Here is a 23303-nt window from a genome sequence, read left to right on the forward strand (position 1 = left end):
AGAAGATGAAGGTAGCAGTGATGAGGATGTTGATATGGATGTGCGGGCACACCAGGTTAGATAGGATTAGAAATGAGGTTATTCGCGACAAGGTGGGTGTTGCCCCTATTGAGGAAAATATGCGGGAAGCACGGCTTAGGTAGTTTGGTCATGTGAGGAGGAGGAGCATAGATGCCCAGGTGCGAAGGTGTGATAGGTTGACATTATAGGGCCTACGGAGAGGTAGAGGTAGGCCAAAGAAGAGGTGGGTAGAGGTGATTAGGCAAGACACGGCGCAACTTTGGCTGACCGAGGACATGATCCTTGATAGGAAGGTATGGAGGTCGAGAATTAGGATAGTAGAGTAGGTAGACTAGAGTGTCCATAACAGTAGTATTGGCACGTAGTCTTGCTTTCTATTGGTAGTAGGTTTTTATGACTAAGCGTTGTTTTCTTTCATTGTTGATTACCTTGCTATCTTGTTGTCTATATTCTGCTTTTATATGGCTTTTGGTGCTGTCCCTTTTTGTCTATATTTTCATTAATGTGTTGCTTATTCTTTCTTGAGCTGAGGGTCTATTGGAAATAACCTCTCTATCCTCACAAGGTAGGGGTAAGGTCGCGTATACACAACCCTCCTCAGACCCCTTAGTGTGAGATAATGCTGGGTATGTTATTGTTGTTATTGTTGTTAAGTATGGATCATAAAGGGACATATTGAAATTTGGAAAGATGGTTATAAAGACCATCCCAACATTTAAGGTAACTTCTGTAGTACCCAAATTTGCATGTTGGTACAAATAGTATCTCGTATCCAGAAGAGAAAGGCGAGAAACAACATGTTGACAATTTCTTCCGCGATATGTCAAAGTTATTCGGATAGCACCAAAATGTATATGGGTAAAACCATGATTTCTCCATTGTCTGGGAAAATCATCTTGGATTTGAAGGGTGATGAATTGTTCTTCTCTAGTTGCAAGAATAAGATGTTGGTCAAGTTTTGAGGCATCAACATATTCCTTTACTCCTTTTGGTCTGTGTTGGACTAAAGAATGAATTTGGGACCATGGGGCAAACGAGTTTTTGGCAAAAGCTGAGTAAGGGTTTATGAGGGGTAATTCAGTAGAGGTTACTTTTTGTTCATCGGGTAAAATATCTACTTCATAGAGGTAATCATATTTTTTGGATAAGGTTTTATATAGAGTAGGGGATATATTCATCTTTGCAAGGGAAGAAGATGATGGAAATAACTCAGACATATTTAGTAAACGGTTCCTCCCTCCGAAAGGATGGGCAGGCTCTAATATCACAGTATAAGAACAATGTAAGAGACTCCAAAGAAAGAAAACTCAATTATAGTTACGAAAGTTTCCCTACAAAAGGGATGGCTTCGCAACCTGTTAGAGATGGCTTGCCAAATAGGGGCTGGCTTCGACAACCCGTTAGGGATGGCGTTCCAAGCTACACAAACAGTTAATTTGATTATAGTCACAAAAGTTTTCCTACAAGGGGGATGGCTTCACAACCCTTCAGGGATGGCTTGACAAGCTACACAACTAAGAAAACCTTTGTACTATAACCAACTTTAGCTATTATAACTCAGAAAACTTTTGTACTATAACAAGCTAACTTTATTAGAGTATTCCTACTCTATTTTCATATAAGGACCGACCTTTCCATCCATTTGAAAGAAAGAACAAGAGAAAAATTTAGAAGGAACTCATATGTAATATATTACAAAGATTTACAAAGGTTGCCAGGTGATCTTACAACTACTACATTGTCTCCTTTATATAGGGCTAGGAAGTTATTACAAGACAAACTTATATTATAAAATAAACCCATCTTACATGGCAAACCTATCTACAAGTAGGTCCCTTTTTAACATGTGAAGGACCTTAGGCCAAGCAACTAATATACACTAAAAGTTACTGAAAACATGTGAAAGAGGTGCAATATACATGGTAACACATGTGAAAATATGTGGGAGCATGTGAAAGTAGGGTGATTCATGTGACAAAGCATGTGACAGCATGTGAAGGCGTGGCCCAGATAGCATGGAAGTATGTGGAATTTTGTCTTGGTAGGGGTAGATGATTTTTAGAGTTTTTTGGTAGGTAATGTGGGATTACGGTGAGATTAGCAGGGATTTAGATTCAAATCCTCATGATTATCTTGCGTTGATTCTCTGGCTTTGTCTTCTAGGCATCTTTTCAAAGATTTCATGTAGTAACGCTCGGAGCTTGATGATCCTGCTTCACTGTGTTCCTTCTCCTTTGGATTGTGAGATGTAATACGTAAATTTAATCTGGCTATGTTATGAGTGATTTTCTAAATCAAAGGTGAATCTAGCAGGATTTGGCGTGATGAAGATTTAATCATCGTTGTGATATCTATCGTTTTGTTGTATTGATTCAGGAGGTTCGTTAGAGACAGAGTTAACCACCTTAGAAGCGTAGCTAGTTCTTCCAAACAGGTATGTAGGACAACTTTCTTTCCTGGCATGATTTGGTATGAGCATATCTCTCCTTCAAGGATTTCTGTGCTATGAGAATTTTTTTGTTTTAAGGTCTCCTTAATATTATTGTTTCTGTTCTTGTAAATTATTCTTACCGGTGGCATTCCTTCAAGTTGAAGTGTTTCTAGATAGTACCTTGAGATCGGAAAAATATGATACCTTCTAAGTTTAATCTTGGTATTTCCTTGAAATTGACCTTGAATTGAACTTATATATGTGTATCTATTTTACTTTACCGACCCACGCTATAGTCAGCCGGGTACAACACCTACTGTGAAACCGCTGATCAGTTGGGTAGGATGAGACATGAAATGAGATATTACCGAGCCCTTGTGTGGTAGGGTACGATGATATGCGATGTGAGGCTACTGAGTCCTGATATGCTCAAATTACACCTATATAAATGGTGTAAGACAGTCAATATCAAATATAATAACCCAACTAGGTTGGGGTCGAATCCCACATGGAAAAGGTGTGAAAAGGTTGCTTGAATAGTGTGTATCTTGACTTAAGCCGTAATTATACTCCGTTAGTTTGAAAAGAGTTTTGTAATTGTGAATTGTTAAGAAAAGCTATTTTGTTAAGACAATTGATTAATTTGATTAAGAAACCAAGGTTGTATCCCCGTCAATGGCATGTAATACTATATGTGTTAATATAATATATTTCTAATGGGAGGTCCTTCGTTATGCAAATGGTTCCTAAATGACTACCCAATATTTTCTAATAATTAGGTAGTATTTTCTCTTTATGATTTTCCCAAACATAAAAGAGTTACACAATTAAGAACAACCAATTTATGTAAAGTAGAACCCACTTATTCCTAAACGATTCTATTAAATAATGTTTAAAGCCTTGAGTTATTGATGTTCAATTCTACCAAACCTAACCCACCTTTTCAAGTAAAAAGTAGAGTAAAATGGCACTAGTTAATATTTGCAACCATCAACCATAAATGAAGCATGAGAAATGAATAGAAATCAACCAATAATTATATATATATTCAATAGTAAAAAACCCATTAACATTACACCCACATAGGGTCCAAAATCTTAGTATTTAAAGTTAGTTCTTAGTATTTAAAGTTAGCTACTTATACTAAAATATAAGAATAAAGTCATAAATAAAGTCATAAAAGCTTACAAAGAGGACAAATGCTTGGAATCTCTCTCAAAAAGCTCCAAAATAAATGGTGTATCCAATGCTCAAAGTGTAGCCTCTTTTTCAGACAAGTTCTCCTACAAAAACCCTAGTCATTCTATTTATAATGACCAAAAATTCGTGGACAAAATGTGACAAAAATGACCCTTCAGATTAAGTCTGCGACCGCAATACATATTTGCGGTCCGCACATCTTCAGCCGCGCCGCAGATCTGATCACACAGTTTTCCAGTTCTCCCTCGCATATTAATTATGCGGCCAGCATACTGATTTCGCGGCTGCATAGTGTACCGTAGATTCATCTTCACTGGAAGTCCTCTTGCATTTGTGCGGCAACTTTACGGTCCGCATAAGAGTTTTGTGACCGCATAATGAGATGCATATTTGACTCTCTAATACAGGGATGGCCTGGTTAGTTCAGCGATGGGTCTGCGGTCCGCACATCACTTCTGCGGTCGCAGATATGTCTTTTCATGGGGTTTTGTCATCTTTTTAATGTTCTCAGTTCTTCAAGTCCGGTTTTCCGCAAAACACCAAAACTACATAAGAAATGACTTATAATGATTTAATATATGAGCTAAAGTTTATGTAATTAGTATCAAAAGTGACGCATTTCTACGGCACATAAACACCCCCAACTTAGACTCTTGCTTGCTTTCAAGCAACTAAAAATTCACCCTACTTAATACTAATCAAGTATAATAATGTATATGGATGGTGCTGACTGTTAGCTAACAAGCATGTAACTTCTTTTATTTACCCTTCAACAAAGACAAAGACCATTTAACTATCCAACTAATTAGTTTGTGAGCTTCGAGCCTCAAAAGAAATGACAGAGTGCTAATAGCTAGATATGCACTTGCATCCTTCTTCAAGAAGCCTAATTTCTGCTAACTCTTGCAATTCATGCATTCTCACAGCAAAGAAAATCCCCAACTCAACAAATATAAATATGTATAGGGGATACAATCAAACACTCTTGCACTCATAAAGAAAGCTAAGTGCTACAAGTATCAGTCCATATGCTTGCCCTTATCATTGTTAGCTCAGGAATAATTGGTTGTAGATCAAAAAGTACATTTCATGGGTTGTTGTGTAGGCTTCGGAGCGGGTTGGACGAATATTTAGGAACATTGTGACTATACCCTCCTTGAACGCTACACAAATTTTTTCTCGAATAGCACACATTGCCCTTGTTGATATCTAGTTTCTACTATCAACCCACCTTGTAGTTCGTGATCACTCCCTAGTTGCTTGCCTTACCACGTTCTCTAACTATTTCATTTTATTTTTCTTTTATCTTTTTTTATTTTCTTTAAAAGAGTGAGTATTTCATGGTTTGAGGTAACATGAAGCTTTTTGTTTAAGGTACATTGGCTATAGATTTAGTTTCTTGCTTCACATGAAACAACCTCAAAAGATTAGCTTTTCCACACACTAAATTCCTCTACTTGTTTCCCAATTTACACCAACACCCCAACTTAGGCTTAAAGAATCATTCATAACATTTAAGGAGGGATGGGTTCAAAAGAAGGAGTAATTTCACAAAAAAGGGTAACGGTTTGTAATGTGATAGCCAAAGGAAAGGTTAAAGGCTCAACGGGGGACAACTAGGGTAATAAATGCGCACGGGAGGTCAATTTGGACAAAAATTAGTTAGCAATCAGAAAGGAAACCTAAGATCATTTCAACAACCAATCATCAACCTAAGATTTGCATTGAGAAACTAACCGGGCAAGTTATGGACATTACAAGTTGAGCACATGCATTATTTATACAAATTCTCACCACTCAATATGCATGAACTGTTCGAATTGGCATAATTTCAACCCTCAAATGAATACAAGGCAATTCAAAGCTTCATCACATGATATTTGAGATTCTAAGTAAGAACAACGTCAAAGAATGAGCCTCGATTTCACAAAAAAGACTATTTATTCACAAATTTTGAAGGGTAAAATTTATTCCACAAACAATTTATCACATGCTTGAATCTAGAAAAAAAGCACCAAACAAGACAAAATATTTCATGCTACAACCATTGTTCTACTATTACACCCTTGGAAAAGAACCCGACAAAACAAAACCAAGAGGAATTCATTACTATATACAAATCTACACTATCAAGACTAAAATTTATATACAAGTTGCAAGAGTCGTCTTTCTACCCCACCCCCAACATAGAAGCATGCATTGTCCCCAATGCATTGAAAAACTAAGAGCAAAGTTTAGGGGCTTCCTGGGGCGCACTAGGCGCATGGATGGGCTGGGCTGGACTGTTTAATGTGGCCGTGGGACCGGGAGCTGACACTAGGGAGGCAGTGGGTGGATCCTCTGATTAGATAGTGGTGTCTGGGACCAAAGTAGGAGGCTCCTCCAGTTGAAAAACCGGGTCATAGACGTGGGAGATGCTGGCCTACCCGATGATGGTTGTGTGGTCGTGGTGGTAGCCATGGCAATCATATTCGCAAGGGAATGTGCAATAGCTGTCTGCACATCCGCCTCCTTCTCACCCTGTTCCTCGGTAGAAACAACAACCTGTTTGCCTATGTTGTCCCTCTGATCATCACCCTTCTCAAAGACCCGCTCCTTATCCGTCTCCTCATGAGACTCTACATATTCCTCGTCTGACCGATTATCGGTGTGTGCAGCGGGTCCTGGATCTTGTGAGATGCCAGTACCATGTGCCTCCTCTACTGAGAGAAGGTTTGTGAAATCCAAATCAAGGCTTGGTACTTGTAAGGTGCCAATGCCATGCTCCCCCTCCATCGGGAGAAGGGTAGTAAGGTCAAACTCTAGTGTCTGCATCTTATGCAGCTCCAACTTGAGCTCAGCTAGATCCTTTTTAAGTTGAGGCATGTCCCCAGCTCCACCCCACTCATCCTTCTCAAGGTGAGCTTCAAATTGTTTGAGTCAATCTTCATATGACAGATGTTGCTTTTGAAGATCACTTACCGAGGTTTGGAACGGTGTCAATGCTTGTCGGATGAGCAATGAAAGTTCTTTTGTAAGTTTGTCTACTTTGGCATTTGCATGTTGTACCAGTAGACCAAGCTTGGAGATTGCAGGCAGTGAGACAGGTGGTGTAGTAGTGGCCGGCCTGGGAGTAGATGTGGAGGTAGCTGGTACTGAATAAGTGGCTGGTGCTGACGAGGTAGCAGGTGCTGCTAGGTGGAGGAGGATGGAGGGAGGGTGACTGATTGCTCTGGTTGGTCTGCAACCACATTCTCTGAAGCATCGTTGTGCCTAGTGATGTCAATATCCTGAGAAGCTTTTACTATGTGGTCATATTTGGGGATTGGAGGAACCTTTGCATCTTCGCACAAAGCATATGTTAGGCATAGAAAGGGAAGCGAAGTTTCCTTCTGGTTTGCTCGGATCCCAATCTCAGGGAATATGAGTTGCCCAAAATCAATCTTAAAACCCGACATGATGGAAGCGATGAGGATCGCCTTCTCTAGACTAATGTCGGTCTCGTTTCTCATTGGTAGTATATGAGAACATACAAAACTTAGCCAATAATGACTTTCTTGGGTGAAATCCCTCTTGTGAATCTTCTGGCCCGGTGCAATCCAGACTGGAGTTCCCTTAGCTATGACAGAGGCTATTCAAGCACGCTCATCTTCCTTATTTGCCTTTTTGCATCATAGTCTGCCATGCCTGGTGCCCAAGTTCCGAAATAGAGTTCATTTATTGCTTGGGCATCACAGGATACTACAAATCCTTGGACTATGATATAGGTCAAGTACAAACAGCGCTTCGCCTGTTCCTTGGTCATTAATGCAGCATATGCAACATAAAACTCCCTAACAATTGTCTCATTGTATTCCCCCGGAAGCTTAGTGAAGAACTCCCATCCCCTCTTCTAGATGTTGTCTAGCACATGCGGGCAGTGTTCTTTAAGGTTGTTCACAGTCAGCTGCTTTTCTTCGATGATCTTTCTTTTTGCCAAGCCATCTTTGTATCTGTTCCAAGAGCCGGTGATCCGAAACCTAATATCCTCACCAATCTTTATATGTGCTTCGGCCTGGAGGTCAACTGGTGGCATAAGGTCAAGTTATTCCTCTTCCTCTTCAGACTGGGAGGCAGGCTCAGATAAATTCATGGATGTGCCAGGCCATTTGCGTTAAGATTGCTGTGATTATGGGCTTATAGCTGCAGCCCTTCTCTTTCCTCGTGTGGTGGGTGCTCTCGATGCTACGACTTTCTTTGGTGCCATTCCTGGCAATTAAAGTGAAGTAAGTACATGGTAAATAATTTGTAACATATGGAAAAGAAGTGAAAGGCAAAGCATATTCTACGGAGCACTTATGCGATTGCATAACAAATATATGGACCACGAAGTGCACCATATAATCTACCATGTTAAGAGTAACAAATTATGCGGACCGCAGAAGTGGTCGCATAATTACTCTACGACCGCAGATCAGACGCATATTTAACTTGAAATTTGGCTTTCGCCTGTTGGCTTCTACGACCGATATGCGGTCCGCAGAACCATTCCGTGGCCGTAGAATCAACCGCATAATGAGTTTCCACAAGCCCACAAACATACAAGTATTCGATGATTTTGCGGACCCCAAATCAGTTATGCAGACCGCAAAGATCATCTTCCCCATATAAAAATCACCCACATACAATATTTTGCAACTCATGTTCTTCTATCCTACACAGCTAATGCACAATTATCACGAAACAACTACACACACTCAACACCAGATCGATTTTATGTTTAGCCTAACAATGCCAACGCGCATTGTCAACAATCACAACACCCACAAGCACAAATTAGTAATCCTAACTCTAACCCCCTCCTAATTAACACATCAATTATCCCTCCCAAATTGAACACCCAGTACAAGAATTAAAGAAAAAGGTAAGAAGGCACGGGTATCATGGAGAAAAGGGAAGAATGAGGCGAGTAAAAAAATTCAAATCACCGTAGTAAGAGGAAGGGCGAAATTACATACCAGATTGTGGGGAAATCGAGCAAGTCACTTGGACGTGAATCTTCTGAGCAAGGTGAGTTGAGTATTGCCTTTTATTCTGTTTCTTTCCTTTGTATTCTTTTCGTTTTCATGTGTGTGAAATTAGAGCAGGGAAGTGGACTTAGGGAAGAGACGAAGGGACTAATACCTTGCCTGGTTTGCCATGTGATTCCTATCGCAAAACAGCTTCTGCGGTCGCAGAAGTGTTTTGTGATGGTTTAGTACCTGGGTGGTGTGCAACAGATGTGTGACCCACTCTGCGGTCGCAGAACTATTTTGCGGGCCAAAAAAGTTGACTTTTCTCCACATTTTGAAGGGCCAATTTTCATGATGCTCTATTGATGTATGCGACCAATTTGCTGTCCACGAACCCATTATGTGGCCGCGTATGTTTCCGCAGAACAACAGTTGAAGCTCAGTTCATTTCATTTTCCCTCTGCTTTTGCATCCCATTTCCTTGCATTTTGAGTAACCTGCACTCTAAAACATGCACGTCAAAATGTTTAACTATTACAAATAAACCTACAAAGATAAAAATATAACCAAACACGTTTCCAACACATGGGTTTCCTCCCAAGAAGCGCTTGATTTAACGTCGCAACACGATGATGTTGCCCCTCTTAGCGAATCAGTGGTGGCAGGGCTGCGCCAGCAGGTTATGGGAGAAACTGTCACGCCCCGAACCTAGGAGCGAGACAAGCACCCCGTGCCTCACCTAACCTGGCGTACCAAATTACGACTAAGGGACTCTGAACACATAATGTCATACTTTGGCCATGGGGCCACCTTGCAAGACAATTTGCGAAGCAAAATATAAAACTGAATGGAAACTAGCACTAACTAAATATCAATATAAAGCTAGGCCGACAAGGCCGTCATAGCTACTACAGCTGACAAACCACCAATTTATACAAACCCAATATACTGCACTAACCAACAGGATATGCCTACAAGCCTCTACTGATAGATGTACTGTGATCGGAACAGGGCCCCGACCTACCCATAACATATATACAGATATACATAAGATGTACACAAAACTCTAGACCTGGCAACTCCGAAAGACGTGGAGCTTACCGATCAGGCGGAACTCGGGAAACACCTACTGAGGAGGTCTACCCGTCTGTCTGTCTGAACCTGCACGCATGAAATGCAGCGCCCCCAAAAAGGGACGTCAGTACGAAATAATGTACCGAGTATGTAAGGCAATAAAATAACTGAAATCTGAAACTGAACTGATAATATGATAACTGAAATTAACTGGGAGTCAAAGATGATCTGGAGATATACTTACCTGCTGATACTGACTCAACTCCTTCAATATAGTAAGTAAAATAATTGTACGGCCTTATAAGGCTCGGTATATATAACTGCTCTGCCATAGTAGGCTCGCTTATAGGCGCTCGGCCATACTAGGCTATGTATCTCGACCATGCTGGGCTCGCTCATAGGCGCTCGGCCACAGTAGGCTCGGTATATAACTTTCCATCTGATCAGAGGTTACCCAATAGGGGCCTGCCCATCGATTATAGCTCGATGGTAATGAAAATACTGTAATACTGTATATATAGGCTTGCTGCTCTCTTGACTGGAAGAAGACAATACTAAAATTGAATATAGAGTCTCGATAAGGAATAATATTGTAACTTATGAGACTAGAATAGTGTGAATAAATTCATGAATATGAACTTCTCTTTTTGTCTCATTACTAACACATGTAGCTACGAGATCATGCCAAAATGAAGGAAGGCTTAGCCTTAACATACCTTATCACAATCTTTTCAATCACCAAGTTGAACTCACCTCTTCGCACCTTAATCTACAAGAATGATAATAATACTATCGTTAAGTTACGAAAGGTACAACTATCGCACAACGAACGACAAACCTATTTTGTATTAAAACGGGCAGCATCTCCCCTATAATATGCCCTTCCTCCAACTTCAAGATAACACCAACAATACAAGGACAGAACAATAACAACATATATACATCATTTTCCAGCCCTATATACACCATCAAATACTACAAAACAGCCCAACACACCCCAATCTCTTCGTACACAAAACGACCACCGTAGTAGTGTCAAACGACCCGAAAATGTTATGACGAACGACCAGCCAACCACCCTACATTTATATGGTGTTTATAAACCCCCTTCCTCCTCCAAAACTCCACAAAATAGTAATAAAACACGCAGCCCAACAGCAACACAAAACAGTCCACAAAACAGTCCGCTACAAGTGAATAACTCGAACTCACGGCTTCCGATCACCATCCCGTGAGTTCTTACAAGTATAGAACGACTTACCATGAATTTACAGAAGAAAAAATGGATGAAAGAGAGCAGTAAACTCACCTTATTTGTTGGATAACTCAGCTCCTATCTTGGTTCTTCAAACTCTAAGTTTTACCTCCAATTGGAACTTGAAAGGGAGAGAAAATCAATTAGGGTTTGTGGGAAATTTTTGGGAGGATTCTTTGCAGAGCTTATGTCTGGTTATTATGCTCTATTTTAAGTCTAATATATGAAGAAAATAGGCCCTTAAAAGGCCTCTTTGGACGACCCGAAATGGCCCATTTTTGGGCTTTCATTTAAGCAAGTAGGTGACACACCTACTTGTAACCTAGCAGCTTGCGCAGTATCGCAAAAATGCACATATCTCTCTACTCCGATGTCGTATTGACAAATGGTTTAATGCGTTGGAAAATAGACTCATAGATCTTTAATTTGATGTGTGGAACACACCATAACTCTAAGTATATTGGGATAAAATTGCAGTTACATTTGACCCAAAGTTTCAGTAAAACTTATGAATGTAACTTGTGATGACTTTCATCGACTTTTGTTCCACAACTCGCTTGACTTAAAAACATAACACACGGATGTAATACGACTAATATAAATCATAACATAATCTCTTTATCATGTTAATCACCCTAGTCTCACCCCAAAGGTACATGTTATAACATTCCCAACTTGTCGACTTTCGATGAAACATTGTTTTATTTAATTGCTTTAGCTTCTGAACTGTCCAACCCTCTTTGTACTTGTTGTTCATGATCTTCAATATTTGTAACCTCAGAGGTAATATGATTAACTTACTTTATATACTTTTAAATATTATCTCATTTTTTTGTCCTACATTAGTTTGCTTACGACGCATTTTTACATACGAAAATATAGGGTGTAACATCACTCCCCCTTGGGAACATTCGTCCTCGAATGTTTACTCTTGGAGACTTTGGAAACTTTTTCCAGAGTATCCTTCGTACACTAGGTTAAAACCAACCTGCACGTAGCCAGAAACATACTATGCATGCCACACATGGCCAATCTTTATAAATAGCAGCAATTTGCCTCTGACATAATCCTGTCTCGTAGCCCTGCTATATCTGGAACACACAAACGACCCTTGTATCTGAGAACCCCATCTCCCTTGAGCTCTAACAATGGCTTCTTCTGCTGCGGAACTCGCTCTCTCAACTCGACCAACTCTGGGTCCTCGTACTGCCTTTCCTTGACTTCAGCTATGAGGGATGATTTTGCAGTGTTTTGGATTACAACTCCACCATCCTCAGAATCTACTAACCGAACCCCCAATGAAGCCAATTGATGAATATCTCTAGCTAATTGTCTTTTCTCGGGCTCTACATGTGCTAAGCTACCCATAGATCGGCGACTTAAGGCATCTGCTACAACATTAGCTTTCCCTGGATGGTAGAGAATGTTAACATCGTAATCTTTCAATAACTCAAGCCATCGCCTCTGTCGCAAATTCAACTCTTTCTGCTTGAAAATATATTGTAGGCTTTTTTGATCAGTAAATATATCAACATGAACACCATATAAATAATGCCGCCATATCTTAAGTGCATGGACAACCGCAGCTAACTCGAGGTCGTGGGTCGGATAATTCCTCTCGTGCTTCCTCAACTGCCTTGAAGCATATGCAATTACCTTCCCATGTTGCATCAGGACACATCCTAACCCGACACCTGATGCATCACAATACACGGCATAACCCTCTAGACCCTCTGGAAGTGTTAGAACTGGAGCTGAGGTCAACTTGTTCTTAAGCTCTTGGAAACTCCGCTCACAAGCCTCTGTCCATTGAAACTTAGTTTCTTTCTGTGTCAACTTCGTCAATGGTGCCGAAAGGGAAGAAAAACCCTCTACGAACCTCCGATAGTATCCTGCTAAGCCTAGAAAGCTACGAACCTCTGTCGGAGTGGTAGGTCTAGGCCAAGATTTCACGGCCTCAATCTTCTGAGTGTCCACCTTTATCCCTTCATCTGATACAATATGCCCCAAGAATGCTACAGACTTCAACCAGAACTCACATTTAGAAAACTTAGCATACAACTTACGATCACGGAGGGTTTGGAGTACCGCTCGCAGGTGGTCCGCATGCTCATCCTCTGAACGGGAATAAACCAGAATATCATCAATAAATACTATCACGAACAGATCTAAAAATGGCCGGAATAGGCTATTCATCAAGTCCATAAATACAGCGGGTGCATTAGTCAACCCGAAGGACATGACAAGGAACTCGAAGTGGCCATATCGGGTCCTGAAGGCTGTCTTCGGAATATCTTTTTCCCGAACTCTGACCTAGTGGTACCCCGACCTCAAATCAATCTTGGAAAAGCATCTAGCTCCCTGCAACTGATCAAACAAGTCATCGATCCTTGGAAGTGGATACTTATTCTTAATAGTTACCTTGTTCAACTGCCTATAATCGATACACATCCTCAGCGAGCCATCTTTCTTCCGCACAAATAGTACCGGTGCACCCCAAGGTGAGGTACTGGGCCTAATGTAACCTTTCTCCAGCAAATCTTTTAACTGCTCCTTCAACTCCTTCAATTCGGCAGGTGCCATTCTATACGGAGGGACGGATATTGGTTGAGTTCCTGGAAGCAAATCGATGCTAAAATCAATCTCTCGCTCTGGAGGAATACCTGGAAGCTCATCTGGAAACACATCTGCATACTCTTTGACTATGGGAATAGACTGAAGTGTAGGTATCTCAGCATCTGCATCTCTAACTCGCACAATATGATAAATGCACCCTTTTGCGATCATTTTCCTCGCCTTCAGATAGGAAATAAACCTACCTCTGGGTGTTGGTGTATTACCTACCCATTCAAGGACTGGCTCACCCGGAAAATGAAATTTGGCTACCTTTGCTCGGCAATCAACTGTGGCATAGCAAGCTGCCAACCAGTCCATGCCCATGATAGCATCAAAGTCCATCATCTCTAGCTCAACTAGGTCAGCTGAGGTCTGACGACTACAAATTGTCACCGTACAACCTCGGTAAACCCGTCTAGCAATAATCGATTCTCCGACCGGTGTAGATACCGCAAAAGGATCACTTAGTATTTCAGGCACTATACCAAACTTCCTCGCGACAAATGGGGTAATATACGATAAAGTAGATCCTGGGTCTATCAAAGCATAAGCATCGTGAGAGCAAATGGTTAATATACCTGTCACAACGTCTGGTGAAGACTCCTGGTCCTGTCGACCCGCTAAAGCATAGATACGGTTCTGATTACCACTTGAACTGGAACCTCTACCTCTGCCTCGACCTCTACCAGCTGAAGACTGAGACTCGCGCCTTGAAGGATGCACGGACATAGATGATCCTGTTGCTGAACTCGCTGGTTGTGCCATTCCCCCAGAATCTCTATTTGGGCAATCTCGCATCATATGCCCCGGACGCCCACATGTATAACAAGCATCAGAACCTGCTCGGCATTGACCCAAGTGTCCTCTACCACAGATGTCACACCGCGGAGGAAATGACCATGTCTGCGCAGAACCTCGTTGTCGCTGCAAACCCGACGCCCGTGAGCTCTCACCTGGTCCTGACTGAGTATAGCGGTCATACCCGTAACCCTGTAACTGAGGTGGCGGAGGCCTAGGTGGCCGTCCGAAGTACTGGGTCCTATAACTACCCTGAGATTGCTCCTGAGACCTGGGAAATCTCATCCTCTTACGTTGCCCTTGCTCAGCCCTCTCTGTACCCTGCTGCCGACGCCTACCCCTTTCTATATTCTGGGCGAATGCCTGAATCCGGGAGATATCCATACTATCCTGCAATGCAGCGGTGGCACATGCCTCGGTTAACTCTGGGGCTAACCCTGCTATAAACCTGTGAATCCTGTCCCGCATAGTAGAAACTATGGATGGTGCATATCTGGCCAATGAGTCAAAACGGAGACTATACTCTCGAACACTCATATTACCCTGCTTGAGGGCTAGAAACTGATCGACTCGAGCCTGTCGGATCTCCCGCGGTAAGTACTGGTCAAGGAAAGCATCTGAAAAATTCTCCCAAATAGCTGGAGGTGTATCACGTCCCCTGGACCTCTCCCATCCCTCATACCAAAGGATGGCTATATCTCGGAGTCGAAAAGCTGCTAGCTCAACTGCCTCTTTCTCCGTGGCATGCATAACACGAAAGATCCTGTGAAGCTGATCTATGAAATCCTGCGGGTCCTCCCTCTGATCTGTCCCCGTGAACTCTGGGGGACTCAAAGCAATAAACTCTCGGACCCTTGAACTCCTAGACCCCTCAGAAGTTCCTGCACTAGCTGATGCCCTAGCATGTTGCTGGGTAGCTACCAACTGTGTCAACAAATGCACCGCACTCCTTAAGTCCTGATCTGATGGAAGTGGAGGGGGAACTGGATGTGCGGTTTCCCTAGGAATCTCCGTAGTTGGTGGAGGAGCCGGTAATGGCTGAGTAGGGGTCTCCCCTTGAGCCTCAGACTGGGCCCCATCTACTGGGGGTACCCTGTTGGTCCCCTCACCTACTACTGTATCTCTCCTCTGGCTAGCCGTAGTCTTCCTAGTCACCGTCATCTGTGCATGCAAACACCAACACATAAGTTTAATTCAAATTTCCTATAACTCAGTTCTATAGCACGATTTAGATTTCAAAGAAGTGTAACCAACTCCTAAATGCCCTGTAGTTCCTTGCTTATATAATGTGGTGCACAACACATCTATAAACAAGACCCTACTAGACACGGCTTGTAGACTCCCTAGGACAGAACTGCTCTGATACCAAGTTTGTCACGCCCCGAACCTAGGAGCGAGACAAGCACCCCGTGCCTCACCTAACCTGGCGTACCAAATTGCGACTAAGGGACTCTGAACACATAATGTCATACTTTGGCCATGGGGCCACCTTGCAAGACAATTTGCGAAGCAAAATATAAAACTGAATGGAAACTAGCACTAACTAAATATCAATATAAAGCTAGGCCGACAAGGCCGTCATAGCTACTACAGCTGACAAACCACCAATTTATACAAACCCAACATACTGCACTAACCAACAGGATATGCCTACAAGCCTCTACTGATAGATGTACTGTGATCGGAACAGGGCCCCGACCTACCCATAACATATATACAGATATACATAAGATGTACACAAAACTCTAGACCTGGCAACTCCGAAAGACGTGGAGCTTACCGATCAGGCGGAACTCGGGAAACACCTACTGAGGAGGTCTACCCGTCTGTCTGTCTGAACCTGCACGCATGAAATGCAGCGCCCCAAAAAAGGGACGTCAGTACGAAATAATGTACCGAGTATGTAAGGCAATAAAATAACTGAAATCTGAAACTGAACTGATAATATGATAACTGAAATTAACTGGGAGTCAAAGATGATCTGGAGATATACTTACCTGCTGATACTGACTCAACTCCTTCAATATAGTAAGTAAAATAATTGTACGGCCTTATAAGGCTCGGTATATATAACTGCTCTGCCATAGTAGGCTCGCTTATAGGCGCTCGGCCATACTAGGCTATGTATCTCGACCATGCTGGGCTCGCTCATAGGCGCTCGGCCACAGTAGGCTCGGTATATAACTTTCCATCTGATCAGAGGTTACCCAATAGGGGCCTGCCCATCGATTATAGCTCGATGGTAATGAAAATACTGTAATACTGTATATATAGGCTTGCTGCTCTCTTGACTGGAAGAAGACAATACTAAAATTGAATATAGAGTCTCGATAAGGAATAATATTGTAACTTATGAGACTAGAATAGTGTGAATAAATTCATGAATATGAACTTCTCTTTTGTCTCATTACTAACACATGTAGCTACGAGATCATGCCAAAATGAAGGAAGGCTTAGCCTTAACATACCTTATCACAATCTTTTCAATCACCAAGTTGAACTCACCTCTTCACACCTTAATCTACAAGAATGATAATAATACTATCGTTAAGTTACGAAAGGTACAACTATCGCACAACGAACGACAAACCTATTTTGTATTAAAACGGGCAGCATCTCCCCTATAATATGCCCTTCCTCCAACTTCAAGATAACACCAACAATACAAGGACAGAACAATAACAACATATATACATCATTTTCCAGCCCTATATACACCATCAAATACTACAAAACAGCCCAACACACCCCAATCTCTTCGTACACAAAACGACCACCGTAGTAGTGTCAAACGACCCGAAAATGTTATGACGAACGACCAGCCAACCACCCTACATTTATATGGTGTTTATAAACCCCCTTCCTCCTCCAAAACTCCACAAAATAGTAATAAAACACGCAGCCCAACAGCAACACAAAACAGTCCACAAAACAGTCCGCTACAAGTGAATAACTCGAACTCACGGCTTCCGATCACCATCCCGTGAGTTCTTACAAGTATAGAACGACTTACCATGAATTTACAGAAGAAAAAATGGATGAAAGAGAGCAGTAAACTCACCTTATTTGTTGGATAACTCAGCTCCTATCTTGGTTCTTCAAACTCTAAGTTTTACCTCCAATTGGAACTTGAAAGGGAGAGAAAATCAATTAGGGTTTGTGGGAAATTTTTGGGAGGATTCTTTGCAGAGCTTATGTCTGGTTATTATGCTCTATTTTAAGTCTAATATATGAAGAAAATAGGCCCTTAAAAGGCCTCTTTGGACGACCCGAAATGGCCCATTTTTGGGCTTTCATTTAAGCAAGTAGGTGACACACCTACTTGTCACCTAGCAGCTTGCGCAGTATCGCAAAAATGCACATATCTCTCTACTCCGATGTCGTATTGACAAATGGTTTAATGCATTGGCAAATAGACTCATAGATCTTTAATTTGATGTGTGGAACACACCATAACTCTAAGTATATTGGGAGAAAATTGCAGTTACATTTGACCCAAAGTTTCAGTAAAACTTATGAATGTAACTTGTGATGACTTTCATCGACTTTTGTTCCACAACTCGCTTGACTTAAAAACATAACACACGGATGTAATACGACTAATATAAATCATAACATAATCTCTTTATCATGTTAATCACCCTAGTCTCACCCCAAAGGTACATGTTATAACATTCCCAACTTGTCGACTTTCGATGAAACATTGTTTTATTTAATTGCTTTAGCTTCTGAACTGTCCAACCCTCTTTGTACTTGTTGTTCATGATCTTCAATATTTGTAACCTCAGAGGTAACATGATTAACTTACTTTATATACTTTTAAATATTATCTCATTTTTTTGTCCTACATTAGTTTGCTTACGACGCATTTTTACATACGAAAATATAGGGTGTAACAGTTCTACCCATTTCTTTTCTCCAATAGTTCCAAGGTAATGCTTCACCCTTTGGCCATTTACTTTGAAGGTTCGAGTCCTATCCTCATATTTTTAATTTAATAGTGCCATACGAAGACACACTAACAACTTTGAATGGGCCAGACCATTTGGATTTGAGTTTGCCTGGAAAGAATTTCAACCTTGAGTTGAAAAGTAAGACCACCACTAGATTTCAATTCCCGCTTCAAGATATTCTTGTCATGAACAAACTTCATTCTTTCTTTATACATGGCTGCATTCTCATAGGCATGGAAACGAAACTTTCCATCTCATTAAGTTGTGTCATCCTTAGATTAGCAGCTTTGGCCTAGTCAAGGTGTAACTTTTTCAACGCCCACATGGCTTTGTGTTCAAACTCCACTAGAAAGTGAAAACCCTACCAAAAACCAACCGGTAGGGTGAGGTGCCAATGGGTCATGACCGTTAGCTGTTCTTTGGCATTTTAGGGCCATAAAAACTGGATCTCCGCCCGATTTCTAAATTTTTTTGATCCCTCGGTTGGAGACTTCAACTTGACCACTTGATTGAGGATGATAAGGGGTGGACACCTTGTGCTTATCTTCATATTTCTCAAGCAACCCTGCAAAAGCTTTGTTACAAAAGTGAGAACTGCCATCACTAAGGATGGCTCTTGGGGTTCCAAACTGAGTAAATATGTTCTTCTTCAAGAAGGTGGTTACACTCCTTGCCTCATTGTTTGGAAAGACAATTGCTTCGACCCTGTTTGCGACATAATCCATTGCTACCAAGATATATGTCATGTTGTAAAAGCTTACGAAGGGACCCATAAAATCTATCACCACACATCAAATATCTCTACCTCCATCACAAAAATCATAGACATCTCATGCCTTCTAGGAATTGACCCTTGTATTTGACATTGATCACATGCCTTGACCATTAGGTTTGCATTTTGGTAGATCGATGGCCAATAATAGCCACATTCAAGCACTTTTTCCGTTGTACGATTTCCACCATGGTGACCCCTAACTGGAGAGTCATGACATTATTTGAGAATTTAAGTTACCTCATCTTCCGGAACACAACACCGAATGATGTTGTCGGCGCAAATCCAGAATAAAAAAGGTTCATCCTAATAGTATTGCCTACAATCCCGCAAGAACTTTTTCTTTTGATAAACTTCCAATTCGTCGGGGATAAGGTCACTAGAAGTTAGCGATGTCGGCATACCAAGGAGTTTAGGTTCTAGATATTGCCAAAAGGTGTTCATCTGGGAAGGCATCATTAATTTTAAGATCTTCTTTTGGTCTCCCTGACTCTTCAAGCCTAGATAAGTGATCCGCAGCTTAATGTTTTGTCCCTTTCAGATCTTTGAATTCAAAGTCAAACTCTTGTAACAAAAGAACCCATTGAATTAATCTCGGTTTAGTATCCTTCTTATTCATAAGGTAGCGGAGAGCAGCATGATCGGTGTAGACTATCACCTTGGATCCCAACAAATAGGCTCGGAATTTTTCAAAAGCATAGACAATGGCAAGCAGTTCTTGCTCAGTTACGGTGTAATTCATTTGTGCACCATTGAGTATTTTGCTTACATAATAGACATGATGAAGAATCTTGTTGTGTCATTGACCAAGCACTACCCCAATAGCCACACCACTGACGTCACACATGAGTTAAAATGGAAGAACCCAATCAGGTGTGACAATAATAGGTGTCGTGGTGAGCCTTGCGTTAAATTCCTCAAAAGCCTTGAGGCACTTCTCATCAAACACAAATTTAGCATCCTTTTCTAGGATATTTCACATGGAGCTTGCAATTTTTGAGAGGTCCTTGATTAATCGCCGATAGAAACCGGCATGCCCTGAAAAGCTCCGGACACTTTTGACCAAATTGGGAGGAAGAAGCTTGGAAATTACTTCAATCTTTTCTCGATCAACCTCAATTCCTTGCTTGGAGATTTTGTGGCCAAGAACAATACCCTCATCCACCATGAAGTGACATTTTCCCCAATTGAGCACAAGGTTTGTCTCCTCACATCTTTTGAGTACTTGCCTAATATTATCAAGGCAATGCTCAAAGAAATCACCAACTACAAAGAAGTCATCCATGAATACTTTTATAAATCCTCCACCATGTACGAGAAAATCGACATCATGCACCGTTGAAATGTAGCCAGGGCATTGCATAGCCCAAATGGCATCCAGATAAAAGCAAAGGTCCCACACGGACTTGTGTCGTCTTCTCTTGGTCCTCTAATGCTATGTTGATTTGGTTGTAGCCGAAGTAACCATCCAAGAAGCAATAAAACGATCTTCCCGCTAGCTGATCAAGCATTTGATTAATAAAAGGCATAGGGTAATGGTCTTTTCAAGTAGCACTATTGAGCTTCCGATAGTCCATGCAAACTCTCCACCCGGTCAATGTCCTTGTTGGAATGAGTTGATTTTTATCATTTTGAATCACGGTCATGCCTCCCTTCTTTGGCACACATTGCACCGGACTCACCCAAGGACTATCGGCAATAGGGTAGACAACACCAACATCCAACCATTTTATAATTTCTTTCTTCACCACTTCTTGCATGGAGGGATTTAACCTCCTTTGATACTCCACACTAGGTTTTCTCTCTTCATCTAGTTGGATTTTGTGCTCACAAATACTGGTGGGAATCACTCGGATATCCGCTATAGTCCAACCAATGGCCCGTCTATGCTCCCTCAAGGTCTCCAATAAGTGTTCAACCTGTACATCATTTAACAAAGAGGAAATAATTATGGGTAGAGTTTCATTACAGCCAAGAAATTTATACCTTAAGTGCGACGGAAGTGGCTTGAGCTCAAGTTGTGGCAGCTTGACGATTGAAGGTTTAGAGGGAGGAGTGGCTTTATTATCCATGTCAAGAGAAAGCTTCTTTGGTGCATAAGTGTAGGAACCCATCCCTTCCAATGCATTCACCATTTCCACATATCCTTCTACGTCCTCACCATCAAAATTCATCAAAATCGCCGCCAATGCCTCACCAAGGCATTCTTATTTCATCTTTACCTAAACGGCATCCTCTATCACATCAACAACATCAATGACCGAGATACTCTCGTATGCATTTGGCAATTTCATACCCTTACTTGCTTGAAAGGTAACTTCTTCGTCATTAACCTGGAATTTAATCTCATTTCTTTTCGAGTCCATGATTGCTCTCCCGGTAGCAAGGAATGATCTCCCCAAGATGATAGGGATCTCTTTATCCACTGAACAATCAAGAATAACAAAATTGGCGGGGAGGAGAAACTTCCCCACATTCACAAGCACATCATCCACTATCCCCACCGGTCGCTTTATCAAACAGTTGGCCATTTGCAATCTCATACTTGTAGGCCTAGGAATTCCCAATACCACTTGCTTGTAGATAGCAATAGGCATTAAGTTGATGATATCCCCATTATCACAAAGAGCTCGTGCAAAGTCACGCAATCCAATAGTGCATGAAATGGTGAAAGCCCCCAGATCCTCTTTTTTTTGGACGATAATTGTTGCAATGATAGAGCTAACCCGGTGGGTGACACTCACCACTTCATTCTTGGTGGTTTTATTTTAGTGATCAATTCCTTCAAGTACTTAGAAAAATTGGACATCTATTGAAATGCTTCCACAAACGGAATGTTTACCGATAATTGCTTTAGGATGTCATAGAACTTATCGAGTTTGCTATCATCAACCCTTCTAGCTAGTCTTTGAGGAAATGGAGGAGGTCTGGGAATCAGTGCTAGAGGTTTTGGTGCCTCTATTACTTTTTCCTCAACCTCTTCACGGCTCACATCTTGAGCTTTCACCTTCTTCGGGGTTCTTTCAACTTCAATAACATTTGGTACCTCAACTTGCGACTCATCTTCTTGTTCAACATCTTCCACTTCGGCCACCCGTTCACTCTCACTTTGAAGTAGTTTCCCACTTTGAGTTGTAATGGCCATATAATGAGAGGTTGGGCCACTCCAACTACCTTTTAGGTTTGCAATTATATCACTTGGGAGTGTGCCTTTTTGCTTCTGGTTTTGTTCTCTTGATAAATCCCTCATTTGCATCTCCAACTTTTGAATAGATGCGGTGTGAGAACCCACAAGCTCGGTCAAATTTTTCATTGAGGCGTCAGACCTCTCTTGGTTTTCCAATACTATTTCAATCATGTTTTTCAAATTGGAATCACTTGAAGAGGTATCAGTTGACCTTGTGCATTCAAGGCAAGTTGTGGTATTTGGTGATTTCGTGATAAGTCTTTGTCTGGAAGATTTATTATTGTTATTTACCTGTCTCGTTGCTACTTGTTGAGTTACATACCTGTCTACTTTATGTACTTTATTATTTGACCATTAGTAAGTGTCAAAGTCGAACCCTCGTCACTACTTCTTCGAGGTTAGACTAGATACTTACTGCGTACACGTTGATTTATGTACTCATACTACACTTCTGCACTGATTGTGCATGTACTGAGACAAGTACTTCCGGTGGTCATACGGGCGCGTAGACGTACTACACGGAGACTTAGTGGTGAGCTGCCTTCTATGCTTCGATCTGCAGCACCCGGAGTCTCCCTCTTATCATGTTTATTATTTTTTTCTATTTTATTTCAGACAGTAGTTATAGTGGTTTTGTATATTCTATTAGATTACTCATGCACTTTTGGCACCGGGTTTTGGGGTTTTTAGTATATGTTCATGATTGTACCTGATGATACTACTATTCTTCTCTTATATTTTATTCACACTCTGTGACTTAGTAAGAAGAAATTTATTTTTTCCATGGTTTCAAAATTTAATTCCATTTACTTAATGAAATTCCTGATTTTAAAAGTTAAAGTGGATAGTTAAGTTGGAGATTCACACGTTGGATTGCCTAACACCATCATTGGGCGCCATCAGGACCTATTATGGGATTTGGGTCCTGAAAAGAATATAACGACCCGATAGATCAGTTTGAGTTCTAGCTTTCCATTTCGTGATTTGAGACCTTAATTAACTTCATTTGATGACTTATGACTTGTG

The 23303-nt window shown here is 41.3% G+C and overlaps 2 protein-coding genes across 2 annotated transcripts; both read right to left on the minus strand.

Moving 5' to 3' along the window:
• Positions 1 to 20066: 20066 nt before the first annotated feature.
• On the minus strand, positions 20067 to 21225 carry LOC142175241 (uncharacterized). The gene is made up of 2 exons (XM_075241822.1): positions 20773 to 21225; positions 20067 to 20519 (listed from the first exon to the last, which is right to left on the minus strand). The coding sequence occupies exons 1-2, from the start codon at positions 21223 to 21225 to the stop codon at positions 20067 to 20069; spliced, it is 906 nt and encodes a 301-aa protein (XP_075097923.1).
• An 87-nt stretch (positions 21226 to 21312) lies between these two features.
• Positions 21313 to 21687, minus strand: LOC107832239 (uncharacterized). Its single transcript, XM_016660057.2, has one exon. The coding sequence runs from the start codon at positions 21685 to 21687 to the stop codon at positions 21313 to 21315; it is 375 nt and encodes a 124-aa protein (XP_016515543.2).
• Between the last annotated feature and the right edge of the window lie 1616 nt (positions 21688 to 23303).

Source organism: Nicotiana tabacum, chromosome 21 (genome assembly GCF_000715075.1).
Source record: "Nicotiana tabacum cultivar K326 chromosome 21, ASM71507v2, whole genome shotgun sequence".
Taxonomy (NCBI): domain Eukaryota; kingdom Viridiplantae; phylum Streptophyta; class Magnoliopsida; order Solanales; family Solanaceae; genus Nicotiana; species Nicotiana tabacum.

What these genes read in the sequence shown, in the direction of transcription:
- LOC142175241 (XM_075241822.1), bottom strand. Translation starts at nt 21,225, where the DNA reads ATGGTGAATGCATTGGAAGGGATGGGTTCCTACACTTATGCACCAAAG. An exon ending in CTATTGCCGATAGTCCTTGG is followed by an intron (nt 20,520 to 20,772) that starts GTGAGTCCGGTG and finishes ACATAGCATTAG; the next exon opens with AGGACCAAGAGAAGACGACA.
- LOC107832239 (XM_016660057.2), bottom strand. Translation starts at nt 21,687, where the DNA reads ATGCCTATTGCTATCTACAAGCAAGTGGTATTGGGAATTCCTAGGCCT.